Source organism: Gadus chalcogrammus, chromosome 11 (genome assembly GCF_026213295.1).
Source record: "Gadus chalcogrammus isolate NIFS_2021 chromosome 11, NIFS_Gcha_1.0, whole genome shotgun sequence".
Taxonomy (NCBI): Eukaryota; Metazoa; Chordata; class Actinopteri; order Gadiformes; family Gadidae; genus Gadus; species Gadus chalcogrammus.
Genome location: NC_079422.1, coordinates 21202773 through 21216250, shown reverse-complemented (window position 1 = coordinate 21216250; position 13478 = coordinate 21202773). Strand labels below are relative to the sequence as shown.

The 13478-nt window shown below is 47.9% G+C and overlaps 1 protein-coding gene across 1 annotated transcript; it reads left to right on the top strand.

The window, feature by feature from the left end:
- The first annotated feature begins 476 nt into the window (after nucleotides 1-476).
- Nucleotides 477-12821, top strand: ica1 (islet cell autoantigen 1). The gene is made up of 14 exons (XM_056601935.1): nucleotides 477-555; nucleotides 1112-1154; nucleotides 1716-1884; nucleotides 2292-2364; nucleotides 3358-3481; nucleotides 4887-5085; nucleotides 5980-6105; nucleotides 6995-7093; nucleotides 7196-7287; nucleotides 7471-7517; nucleotides 7727-7789; nucleotides 7890-8174; nucleotides 9677-9766; nucleotides 10281-12821. Exons 2-14 carry the CDS (start codon nucleotides 1138-1140, stop codon nucleotides 10403-10405), a joined length of 1509 nt encoding a protein of 502 aa, XP_056457910.1. The 5' UTR covers nucleotides 477-555; nucleotides 1112-1137; the 3' UTR covers nucleotides 10406-12821.
- Nucleotides 12822-13478: the final 657 nt, after the last annotated feature.

Sequence of the window (13478 nt, the reverse complement as noted above, 5' to 3'; positions counted from 1 at the left end):
TAATCACTGTTAATATGACATATAGGCCTACATCCCCAGCCTTTAGTTATTATATTATTCATTTTACAACATGGACTTTCTGGAGTCCTAATAGGCTGACATTGACAGAGAAAGTCCCATGTTAACGGTGGCCTAATCTAATTCGACACAAACATCACCACTTCCACAAGAATTTGCAATGCTTTCTTAATTGCTGGAGATAATTACTTTAACTATAAATAGCGCAGCCTCCAATTTAACTGGCATATGGCCTACAGTAGCCACACAATCCAACACGAATTCAACCGTGCGCTATGAAAAATGTATCGTATAAAATAAGATAAATAAAGTCAAAGTAACCTGGGTGATTATGACTGCACACTGGTGGTTTTTAACACCCTGCGATCAGCGGTTTATCTCGGTGGCTGCATGACGTCAGGCAGCATGACGTCATGCCCGCTCAGTACGGCTCCTCGGAATCAGCAGCTGTTTACATACTGTAGCCGAGCGCGAATGAGCAGTTAACGGTGTGTGGGAACACGATGGAGGACGTGTAGATAGCCTGTTATACATCTGGTAGGTCCTCACCGTGTTTAAACCGTATGACTGTTTAATAATCGTTGTATTATTAAGGTAATGATCAGCTGGTCTGACCTCCTGTGGCGTAGACTGAGGAGCGAAATGCATGGTGCGGATTGATGCTGCACAGATATGGGAAATACATTCTTGAATGCGATTTATGCGATAGCCTGTGTTACCCTAAAATATAACGTGATCTTGTCCTGTGCTGTATGTCCATGCCTCCCTGCTGTACTGTACAGTAAGCCTATGTTATTATCATCGTGACGAGCGTATTGCCCTGATCATATGGCCAGAAGGACACACGCACACACATACAGAGCAGGTGGGGATGTGTTGGTTCAAGAGGGACTCGCTCATCACGTTAATAAACGATGAGCGGCTCAGTGGTTCCGCCGAATAATGGAGTCCACGCCATAGATTAAATATTTAACCTGTCCTATGACTTGCAGCCCGCTCCATTACTACTCATCACACTTCACCGTACGTGCCATCCTCTCTCTGTCGGTATGGTTCTAAATGCACTACAACTTGTTTTTGCTTTGCCCCTCAGGAACGCCTTTTTTTGTAGAAGACACAATGGACGGATCGAATTGGTGAGTATCAAGGCCCTCTAAATCAACCCAGAACAAACACAACAAAGCGGTAGTGATTAATTTAGTCTGGGAGTAAAGAAAAACTCATCTGTCCGCTACACAGTGCTGCCACTTTCAGGATGTTTTGTTGTAAATGGACTGCATTTATAGAGCGCTTTTCTAACCATTGGCGACTCAAAGTGCTGTACAATATTGCCTCACATTCACCCATTCATACACTCATCCACACACCGACGGCGGAGTCTAGCTAGCCAGCTCTTCGGGAGCAGTTAAGGTGAGGTGCCTTGCGTAGGGACACCTCAACACTCAGCAAGGAGGAGCCGGGGATCGAACCAGCAACCTTCAGTTTACCCGCCAACCCACTCTACCTCCTGAGTCACATACCGCTTCTTGTATTCTTGGTCAGCTAATTTCAATCGGGGCGTTGCAAAATCCCCTCAAAACACTTACAACCCAGGCGGTTAAAAAAACAGGATGGGAGGAGCAGACTTTACCCTCCTAAGACCGTGGCGTTCCCACCAGAGTGTTCCCGGTGTGTGTGTGTGTGTGTCCCCCTCCCAGCTATTCCCGGGACTACGTGGACCGCTACCTGAAGACCCAGGACCGGTCTGTGGTGAACCAGTTCCAGAGAAGGTTCTGGAAGACCAAGCAGACGCTCATCAAGGCCACGGGCAAGAAGGAGGACGAGCACGTGGTGGCGTCCGACGCTGACCTGGACGCCAAGCTTGAGGTGAGGGGAGGGCCACTTCCTGTGGGGGGCGGACACTTCCTGTGTGGCTCTTCGAACCAGTGGACACTCAAAGCGCAATATTGCCTAACCTTCACCCATTAATGCACACATCCGCACACACCGACAGCGGTTTCAACCATGCCAAGGTGAGCAGTCAGGGTGAGGTGCTTTGCTCAGGGACACCTCGACTCTCAGCTAGGAGGAGCCGGGGATCGAACTAGCGACCTTCAGGTTACCAGCAAACCCACTCCACCACCTGAGCCACATAACGCCTCTCAGTGCCAGAGATGTTCGGAAAACCTGCTTGTGACTTTGTGAGCAGAGTCACATCTGTGAGCTGTTAGTTACTCGGTAATGAACTACGACCGCGGTACACACTTATGCACACAACATACTCTGTTCTGCAGGTCTTCCACTCCGTCCAGAGGACCTGCATGGGTCTGCTGAAGGTGATCGAGCAGTACCAGAGGAGAATCTGCTGTGGGTCCACACAGTACTGCACCGTACCGCACCACACGGGCCACCAGTGCATGTGGGAGTCATCGAGTCATGTAGCAGCACTTACTCTATGTACCGCCCCAGACGCTCGTCCATGTGGCAGTCATCGACTCATGTAGCAGCGAGCAACTTATCCAAAGAGACTCAGGGTCTACAATCAATATTTGATTAGCTACAAGTGCTGCACGACCTTCTTAAAGAACGACAGCTGGATAGAGTGCCGAGCAAGGATAGGAATATAGAGTTGAAACGATGACCAATATAGTGTCCAGGGCCTGGGTGCGTTTTGTTTTCCAGTGGTGGTAACAGTGGATCTAGTTGTCATCCTAAATGCGTCGTGTAGGAGATCTCATTATGGTGGACGGCCCAGAGGGGAAAGTTTAAGACAGCTGCTGTGATCAATTTGGTTCTTTCACCACGTAAGGCAGAGGATACGATGAGGAAACCGAGGTATTTCCTATCCTAACCCGGCCCAGATGTGAAGTCTCAGGGAATACAGTGTCATTCCATAACATTCATACATCATCGGGGCGCTTGGCTCCCAAACGCCGAAACATCACGACGACTAACGGCACTTGTTAGGCCTGACCGGATCTGACTCCCCCTAAGCCATCCCCTCTCTCCTCCTCCTCCTCCTCCTCCTCCTCCCCCCTCCCCTTCCCCTCCTCTCCCCTCCTACTCCTCCTCCACTCCCCTCTCCCCTCTTATCCTCCCCTCTCCTCTCTCCTGCTCCTCCTCTCTCCCCTCCTCTCTCCTCTCCCCTCTCCGCTCTCCTGCTTCCTCGCTCCCCTCTCTCCTCCCCTCTCTCTCCTCCTCCTCTCCCCTCTCCCCACTCTCCCCTCTCCCCTCCTACTCCTCCTCCTCTCCCCTCTCCTCTCTCCTTCTTCCTCTCTCCCCTCTCCTCTCTCCTGCTTCCTCTCTCCCCTCTATCCCCTCTCTCCCCTCTCTCCTCCCCTCTCTCTCCTCCTCCTCCAGACCTGTCCCAGGAGGAGAACGAGCTGGGCCGTTTCCTGCGGGCCCAGGGCAGCCACGACCGCAGCCGAGCCGGGAAGATCATGCAGGCGACGGGGAAGGCCCTCTGCTTCTCCTCCCAACAGAGGTTACCACCGCTGCTGCACACACACACTACACCACAACTGGTATCTCTATACACTCTGTTGACCAGATCTCTCTACATCTACACTTTGTAACATAACTGGTACCTCTATCGACACTTTTTTACCACAACTGGTACCTCTAATCATAAATCTACCAGCTCTACATATACAATCCATGTACCAGCACTAGCACCTTAACATATACATCTTATCTAGCACTAGTATCTCTACATATACACTCTACAAGAACTTGTGCCTCTACATATACAAGTACCAGCACTACCTCTAAATATCACTCTGTCTAGATAATTAAATAATAGTTTCATAAACACTCTAGTGTCTTCTACCAGCCGAGGTTAGGACAAGCACCCCACCCCACCTCACCCCTTCCTTCTCCTCCAGGACACCACCCAGTTCCCCTCCGTCCAGCCTCTATCGTGGGGTATACACGATGTACTCTCAAGGCGCTGGGCTCACCTTCCCAGCAGAGGCAGACTGAAGTGCTCAATGCAATATGTTTATTATTACATTACCTTACATATCCTTATCAAGGATCCAATACGGGTATCTTAAGTGATATAAAAGTCAGTCTGTGGCAGCATCAAGGCAGTGCGCGATGCACTCTTCTAAAGAACCGTTTTATCTCAAATTGGCCATCGAGGATGTGCCCTCAGAAGTTGGGGAAAAGTCAAAGAAGAAGCTGAGGGAGATGGGGTTGATTAGGGACGAGGGGTATGTATTGATCCTTCGGGACTGTGTTAGCGATAGACAGAGTAGTTTGAGGACGACCCATACCTGCAGTGTTACCGATACGATGAGCAGCTGGTAGGTTGAGCTTGCTCGAGTCGGTTACCGTGGTTTCTATTTTTTCAGTTCAACAGGTGTCAGTCATAATGCAGGTAGGGGTTTGGCAAAGTACTCATAGAGTTATACAAGGCAGGCTGCAGACAATGGGGATCGAACCCAGAACTTTCCAGTTGGGAGTCGAACACCATTGCCATTACACTATCCAGTCCAATTCTCAAGTGAAGCCAACCACCCCTCAAACGATGAACACGTCTTTGCTACACTTTTCTTCACAAAAACACAAAAACCCTTGCAGAAACTAGGCTGTGAAGCGAATAAACTATTTCCATTTTCACATCGATAGTCACACCCATTCAGTTGACCAGTGTGTGGTTGTGTGTATGTGTGTGTTTGTGTAAGTGTGGTTCTGTGTATGTGTGTGGCTCTGTTTATGTGTGGTTCTGTGTATGTGTGTTTGTGTGTGTGGTTCTGTGTATTGTGTGTGTGTGTGTGTGTGTGTGTGTGTGTGTGTGTGTGTGTGTGTGTGTGTGTGTGTGTGTGTGTGTGTGTGTGTGTGTGTGTGTGTGTGTGTGTCTTCTCTTTGTGTGTGGGGCCTCCCAGGCTGGCTCTGCGCCGCCCGCTGTGCCGGCTGTACCAGGAGGTGGAGACGTTCCGCTACAGGGCCATCTCCGACACCTGGCTGACGGTGAACCGCATGGAGCAGAGCCGCACCGAGTACCGCGGGGCGCTGCTCTGGATGAAGGACGTCTCCCAGGAGCTGGACCCCGACGGCCTCAAGCAGATGGAGAAGTTCCGCAAGGTGCAGAGCTCGCCCGACCCAAAGTGTTGGCACGTTAGCATGTTAGCATGTTAGCGTGTGGGCGTGTTGGCCTGTTAGCATGTTAGAATGTTGACACGTTTGCATGCAAGCATGTTAGCATGTTGGAGCGTTGGCATGTTAGCACGTTGAAATGTTAGCATGTTGTCGTGTTAGCACGTTGGCGTGTTGGCATGTGGCGTGTTGGCATGTAACACTCTATTAGCATATTAGCTTGATGGCATGTTAGCATGGGTTGAGGTGCGGCAACCATCTCTGGAGAGAACACCGTCTTTGGCATCGATCGATGGGCTGATTGATAATAACTTGATAATACAATCGTTTATGAATAATCTGGTATCTGTGGCTGTCACAGGACTGTAATAAGCATGTCCAATCAAATCATTGATTGGACATGAACGATATGATTGGTTGTTTGTCTACGTACGTACATGCCCACTCTGCCCGGGCACAAACCTCTCCCTAGTTACTGGTCAAAATGCTGGTTCCTTAGTACATTCCTGGAGCCCGTATAACCGTGTTCCACTAGTTCTATAATATATGTAAACACCATGCTGCATCGTTGTGATGCTAAGACAGGGCTTAGCTGATGTAGCAGTGCGCTTCCTGGATTGTCCACGTTGCAATGACTCAATTTTGATATCAGACAAAAAGTACCAAACTCCTGCCAATAGAGGGCACCAAACACTGTCCAAACCGTCCACTGGTTTAAGTTCTGGGTCCACATTCAGGAAACACAAAGCGATATTCTACCAAAGCTAAGGCTTAGCATCTGCGTGTGATTCCGAACCACACCCGTAACCCATTAAACACGGAGCTTAGAGTGTATCTTCACCTCCTCTCTCCCCCCCCCACCCCCCACCCCCCCCCCCCCAGGTTCAGGCCCAGGTGAGGACCACCAAGACCAGCTTTGACAAACTAAAGAACGACGTGTGCCAGAAGGTGGACCTGCTGGGGGCCAGCCGCTGCAACCTCCTCTCCCACGTGCTGACCTCGTACCAGGTACGCCGGCGTCCCTTCCCTTCCTCCCACGGCCCCACCTCAGGGGTCAAAGGGCCCCTGTTGGGCCACCAGGTGTGGGTGTTATCAGCCGACACAGGCTTCAGAATGGACCCCTCGTGCCTTCACAAGTGGGAGTGCCCACCCAGATGTTTAATGGACACCTACAGGCCAACACAGTCGACTGGACCAATTGATAGGCTGATCTATCATCTACTATCTCAGTGGTAATATGTACTGTATAGTGTTCATCAATGCAGTATTACCCTCACGAGGTCTTCAAATATACTAATGTTGAACTAGAACATTCATCATGGTGTGTGTAGGCATGAAAACTCCTAATTTAAAATAGATGCATATTGTGGCTTATCCAGCCAACCTCTTGGGAGTCCCGACCCCCAGTATGAAAACTCGTGCTCTTCTACAGTGTGCAGCCTCTCAGAAAACACCCCCATGCTGTCTCACTATGGCTGCAGGCAAGCAAGACTTGTATGAATGTAGCAATGTATTCCTCTTAAGGTAACACAATCTGCCTTAGGGGTTATTAGCAAGGCACGGGCAAACTGACTCCTGCCAGGCCAGAGGAAAGACTTTTCCAGTGGTTAGGGGTTAGGTGGTAAGGGGTCAGCTGAAAGGGGTCAGGGTTTGAACTTCAACATCCGTGTCCAGAGCCTGACCTGCAGGCATCCGTAACCAACTGTCCCTCACCCCCTTCCATCCACCGTCCTCCTTAATGGTGAAAACTAGATGATTCTGAGGAGCAAATGACTAATGGGTGAACAGTCCGGCTTTCCCACAGTCCAAAAGGCGAAGCTCTTTTCCCCGCTGTGAACCATCAGATTAATGTTTGCTGTCGCGGCGGCGGCGCTGGTTCTGTTTGTTTGCGCTGCAGACGACCCTCCTGCACTTCTGGGAGAAGACGTCACACACCATGGCGGCCATTCACGAGAGCTTCAAGGGCTGCCAGAACTCCAGCTTCTCCTCTCTGAAGGTCAGCGGGCGTCCCCAGCGCTCCACGCCGCTGTCTGCATTGATTTCCCCGTTGACCCCCGAGACCTGGCCTTCACTGAACAGCCTCTTTCTTCCCCCGCAGTGCCTCCAGGAGCCGAACCAGAGGCAGCCCTCCAAGAGGAAGGAGAAGGCGAGGAGCAGAGGGAAGCCCAGCGCCGAAGCCACAGACGGACAGTGAGACAGGATGGATATTATGTTTGGTTCTTCATGCATGGAGGCTGAAATGTTCCACTGTCCAGCCGTTGACGGCGGAGAGTGACGACGCCTGTGCTGAAAGTTTGGGTTTGGACTCTTGAATGTGAAACCGGTACTTCATTGAGTGATCTAATTGTGTTCGTCATGGGCCTTTATTTTTAGGCTTCTGTCCCGAAAAAATGGAAACACAGATGATGAATCCACAGAAGGTAAGCAAAGTTGATGCTAATTAGGCTAGTGTTCAAATTTTAATGAATGACACACCAGTTTAAGTGTTTCATTGAATTACAGTTTCCAGATTCTTGAAACAATTCTTCCCGTCTCCTTCCCTTAAAAAAAATATTTAATGCACTATAACTATTGGCCAGTTTTTGTACTGTAATACATTTTAATTGTAAATGAATCTTTCCTTTAACAGCACAGCTGCAATCAGTTTCTGGAAAGTTATTTGAAGATGTGGACATCAGTAGCCAATCAACAGGTGAATAACCATCTTCAGATCATACATATCTCAATTTACATACTTACTATACTATTTTGTCGAACCCCTTTTAAACCATGCAATCAATTTGGTGATCCAGGAAGTGAGGACCTTCTCTCAACCAATCAGGAAGAGGAAGGCGGGGAGAAGGACATCATGGCCCTTCTGAATGACATCCTGGGAGGAACCACTCTGAAGGAGGGCGAGTTCTCCCAGGAGTGGCGAGAGGTGTTTGGAGAGGGGGAGGAGCTAGGGGAGGGGCTTGGGATGGAGTCGGGTCAGGTGTCGGGGAGAGGGGGAGGAGCCGAGGGGACCCAGCAGGACGCGGACTACTTCCTGCCGTCTCACCTTTTGGACCAGAGCTTGGAGAGCATGCAGCCCACAGGTCAGAGGTCAAACACGATAATGTGTTAAAACCGTTCCATCCACACCTTTCTTTCGTTAAGCCTTCGTTTATTTGTCACGACGATATTCTGAAGAGTGTCGTCACCAAGGTTACCGAAGATAAACAAAACATCCCTTGCACGTGACCGGGTGGCTCACCAGAGCACGTTGGGCCACCGTCCCAGCCCCCGGATGGCAGAGATAAACAGAGCCTATTATTACCAGCCGCGCTGGTACAACGTGATGGACGCGGACACCAGCGTGGCGATTAGGGCTCCCTAATGCCCACTTAATGGGCAGTCTGTTTCCATTCCAGCCCGCTATGGGAAGCTGCTGCCAAAGCGCCTCAGCCCTGGTTTGTCGTTAAGTCTATTTCCAGCCCAGGAGTCGAGGCCAGCTCTGGAAAGCTACGGCGTTGCAATAAAATGTATTGCAAAGCACAGGATTCACTGTCTGCAGTGGATGAGGCTTCCTGTTTTTAGGGCTAATTTGGTGGGTTTGGTTTTAGATGTATAACGTTGTTTCAGAAGGGGGGGATGAGAGGGCTGTGCTCACTGAAGAGGTTGTTTGTGAATGTTTGACTGAGGTTGAAAGGACTCTACTAATCAAAGGGAGATTTGGTTCAACTCCAGCAATCCATTTCCTCAATGTCTGTGCAGCAGACTCGTTCAAGATGGTCTCTCAGATCTGTTAATACTATCAGATACCAAGCCATGTCCCACTCCCAGTGTTCAGCCTTCTCTTTCATTAACCGCAGATCACTGACTTGCCGATAGACCTACTACTCATATTGCCACATGCATGAATGTTGTAGGACAACAGATTTCCCGATCAGATACGGACCACATAGAATTGTGTGACTAAATCCATGAGTGATGCAATGAACACTCCACATCCTCCACACATTTCCACAGCAAAAAATGCCAGTGACGAAAACACAACTAGTTTTAAAATCAAGTTCATCTTTAATTCCCATGGAAGCAAAAGAACATCCCGAAATCTTTAAGAGGAAAGATGAGTTTGACCACCTTGCATCCCGGACATAATGATAGAAAACGACGCTGATCTTCATAAAGACTCTTTAGCACGTTGGCACACAGGATTACACATACTTAGCCTGAGCTCGTAGAGGAAGGAGCTCTACGTCCATGTTTGGTTATGCACCCCCTTGCGTGCTCTGTGTCCATCGTTCATCACAATTAGTTTGCGCGTGGTTAAGGGAGCGGGGAGAATGTATTTTAATATGGTTTCGTCTCGCATTAACAAGGCGCTCTGGTTGAGGTTCAGCTGATTGTAATTTCTGTAATGAGAGACAGTGTTTATGCTGTTGATCTGTTGTTTGTTATGCAGAGTCGTCTCTCTCCCCCCCCCCCACGTCATGTTCTCGGTTTATCGATTCCCTTGGAGGAACCGGTAATTAAATCACGGGTTGGGTGGCGGGGGCCGTGACGTGATAAAAACGTCCCTCGACCATCAACTCCCAACTCTCAATCTCCATTTTAGATTGGGCCAAGAGCATTCCGCAGCCCGTCGCCGCGGCAACAAAGCAATCATCTGGAGCCAATAAGAGCCCCTCCAGACCGCCTCCGAAAGGTAGGCATCTGCCAAATGAGGAAACCATATGAAGTCATTCGTTTTCTGAGAGAGCCCTGGACTGTACCATGAAAGGGTTTAAGGGGGTGGCTTTTGGCCCCGGCCTGGCTTTAATGGGCGCTCTCTAAGCACCCTCAGAGCGACCAAGACTTTCCATGGATAAAACTAACTTAGGCCAGAAACTTTGTTTAAAGGGGAAATGTCACCATTTAGTATTCTGTAACACAAGAGCTCTGCTCCATCGGTGTGTACTGAAAACATTGCAGTCTGCAACGTCAACTCTGGTTCTGCCGGAAATAAATGGAAAGTTGGACCATTGGCCGGTTAGATATGGAGGACCGATGTAGATAACACAAACCAACGGTCCAACCTCTTTGTGTTTTTGTTGCAGAAACCGATTAACACGTGTGCTTTGAACACTATACTTGCGCATATTAAAAAAAATGAGTGTCTAGTGTGACGGTTCCCCTGAAGTTCTCAGTACAGTCCTGATGGGGGTGGTCTTCTCTTCCAGAGACGGCGGCGGCGGGCATATCCAAGGACCTCTCTGCGTGGTTCAACCTGTTTGCTGACCTGGACCCTCTCTCTAACCCCGACGCCCTGGGCAAGCCAGGGGAACACGAGCTCCACAACGCGTAGGACTAGTCCTCCTACAAGGGCGGGCATGGGGAGCCTTGGGCCCATCCCATTCCTACCCCTTACCCCTACCCCTTGTTTTGAAGGGGTAAGGGGAAGGCGTAAGGGGTTGGGATTGGGCCTTAGGCCCATCCCATTCCTACCCCTTACCCCTTCAAAACAAGGGGGAGGGGTAAGGGGGAGGGGTAAGGAGTAGAAATGGGATTGGGCCTTAGAAACCAGCTCTGGAGGACGAAGATCTTCAGAAACATACGACTACACTCGAACATATGTTTTGATTTGTTATGTTTAGTTTTGTTAAAGCTACATAAACGTACCCACCCCAACAATTGCCCCCTCCCTCTCTTCTCCACCATGGAGAAGGTTCAAGTCCAGCTGGGGGGGAGCTGTGATAACGCTGTGTTCACGCATTTGATTGACAGGCAAGATCGATTCCCTCAACCAATCAGGGAAAAGAGGCACCGATTGGTCAGATATTAGCCATGATTTTCCTCAAACAGATTACGGGGCTGTCAACCATGTCAGAGCATTTAACCCAGCAATAGCCTATGGGGATGGCTATGGCATTTCAAAACATGACACTCAAATTATACCCCTTAATCCCATCCACAGCACCTTTGAGTTCGTTCTACCTGTTGTTTCATGCTGGGCTAGACTTTTTTTTCCCCTGAGCATAGATACCTCAGTGAATGTTTGCTCAAAAACAGCTGCACCTCCAAAGTGACCTGTCAGAGAAAAGAGTTGAGACGCACCCACCCATTTTCTTTCCAGTCATAATTGGAAATTACAAACACGCAATACAACTTTTTGAAGCGAAAACAACCAGGTTTAAAAGGTGAAAACATCCCCACTCAGAACCACAGTGCCCTACTGCGGGTGTGTACACGGCGTCGCTGAGTTCAGCAAGCCCAGGCAGCGTGGAGAGGAGTTATTGAGAGCCAAGATACCTCATGGAATTTATTGAATGGTCCTGTCAGGGCAAACAGCGCTGGCTCCCAACTGATTTTCCCAGAAAAATCAACAGAACCTAGAACCGAAAACATCCAAAGCAAACACAGCGAGTCTGCTGCAGACGACAGGTGTTTCAGTCTTAAAGGGGTAACCCAACCCCTACCGTTAAAAACCAAAAACACTCCATTCACCGGCTCTTTATGATTGGCTCAAAATTGGCATCCATTGGCATCAATTTGAGCCAATTAGAAAGCAGCAGTTGGGAAAACCAGTGTTCCACCGGAGATTGTGTGGCCCCAGAGGGGATGTTTTAGGAGTTGACTATTGAATGAACAGTTTGCAATTCCTAAGTTTGAAACCGGTCTCCAGAATCTTCCAGGATAGGGAAATGGAAAGATATGTCATCCAAAGGGAGATCGACTCGTCTCTCGATTACAAACCCTGCTATCGTTTACCAAACCACCCTTCCAGTTTCCTTTGTATATATTACATTCACCCTTCATGTTGTACAAATAACACACATGCATATTAGTCACTTCCCAGGCATTGTTTTTGAATATCTGGAAAGAAAGGACATTTATTTTTACTCGAGGACACCATGGGTTCAGGGTTCTTTCTGTATCAAGTACTTTTTTTATACAAATATATTTATTTCTGCATGTTGCATGTCTAATGTTAAAAAAAAGAAGTATTGTAGGTGATAATTTAGGATTATTGGATTGGGCGGAAATTCATTTTTAAGAGGGTAATTTCACTTTTACTCATTGGGAAATAAACGTATTTTGGCCCACACATTATTGCATAATCATGGACCTATTTTTATGGGTTATAATTCTTCATGAGAAGAGCCTTATTCTAACGACCAGTCACACTAATTTAGCCATTTTACGCGATCGAGTGCTCAGACCGAACCACAGGTACAGCAACAGCTCTCGAGAAAAACAGGTTGCCGAATCTAGTTTAGCAAACATGTATTTCACCCAAGTTGTTGCAGCTCCTGCAGTTTCATTTGAAGTGTTTGGTTGACTTTATTATCTCTTAAAATACTATCAAGAGGGAAACAGAATTCTGTTTGGATATTCAAGCCATGTGACAAGTATTTGTCTGTGTATATTAAAGAGTGAATGTAGCGATTGGCTAATTTCTGCTTTCATCCCACCATCAATGAAGAGAACATTTGCATCCAGTTATATAGTAAAACATGGGTAAACGAAGCCCACAGGGGCTCAAAGATGAGCTGATGAATTTAATCGGTTGACCTATAGCACATTTCAATGTGATGGGTGAACTTTGGGTATCAGGTCCCAACATGTGTTGGAATACTGTACCGACTGTAAAAGCGAAAAAAACGATAAAACAAGTTTGAAGTTGGGTGGTGTCACGATTGGTGTTCGCTCAATGAAGATGTTTTTTGTGCGAGTGTTTTGTAAGACAGTACCATCAGGGTGCTTTTTTCTTGTTGACTTTATTGAAAAAAAACCAACAAAAAACAAGATCTACATACAAAAGGTAATCCACAGGAGAACTCGATTACTTGTGCCAGGAACGCCTATCGTCGTTTAACTGCACGGCACCAGAAGCATGCAAAGAAAGAAAAGGGTTTGTGATTGAACTCCTGAAGCTGGAAAGGAAAGAAGTGAAACGGTTAACAGGTCCGTGGAATGGTTGTATGTTTTAAAAGCATTGTGGTTTGTTGTGCAAGTGGCTTGGCACAGCTCACGTTTTGGAACAAAGCTAAATATCTCTCAAACTCAAGTAAAGCCATGGCATACTGGACTTCCATCCAATACAATTATTAATTGGGTTATTTTTGTTTTGGGTGGGGGGAAACTTTTATAAGGAATGTCTACGGCCGGTTTGGAACTTCTAAGGCAACCTAATCGTACAAAAAAACAAAATGTTTAGACGTGGTCCGCTGCCTTCCCTTCCAACGCCACACACAAAATCAAAAGTCTTTCCCTACGGAATCTTATTCGGAATATCTGGCCACTACCAAGTAAGTGCTTAGTCTTGTGTAAACAATTTACACAAAAATGTAGTTTTAAACAAAGTTCGGCCAAACACAAGGCACTCAAAAAAAAAAAAAGTCCTTTGCGTCTGCTAAGCCTGGGGTTATTCTCTCTGA

What these genes read in the sequence shown, in the direction of transcription:
- ica1 (XM_056601935.1), top strand. An exon ending in ACGTGCTGACCTCGTACCAG is followed by an intron (nt 6,106 to 6,994) that starts GTACGCCGGCGT and finishes TTTGCGCTGCAG; the next exon opens with ACGACCCTCCTGCACTTCTG. An exon ending in CATCAGTAGCCAATCAACAG is followed by an intron (nt 7,790 to 7,889) that starts GTGAATAACCAT and finishes TTGGTGATCCAG; the next exon opens with GAAGTGAGGACCTTCTCTCA.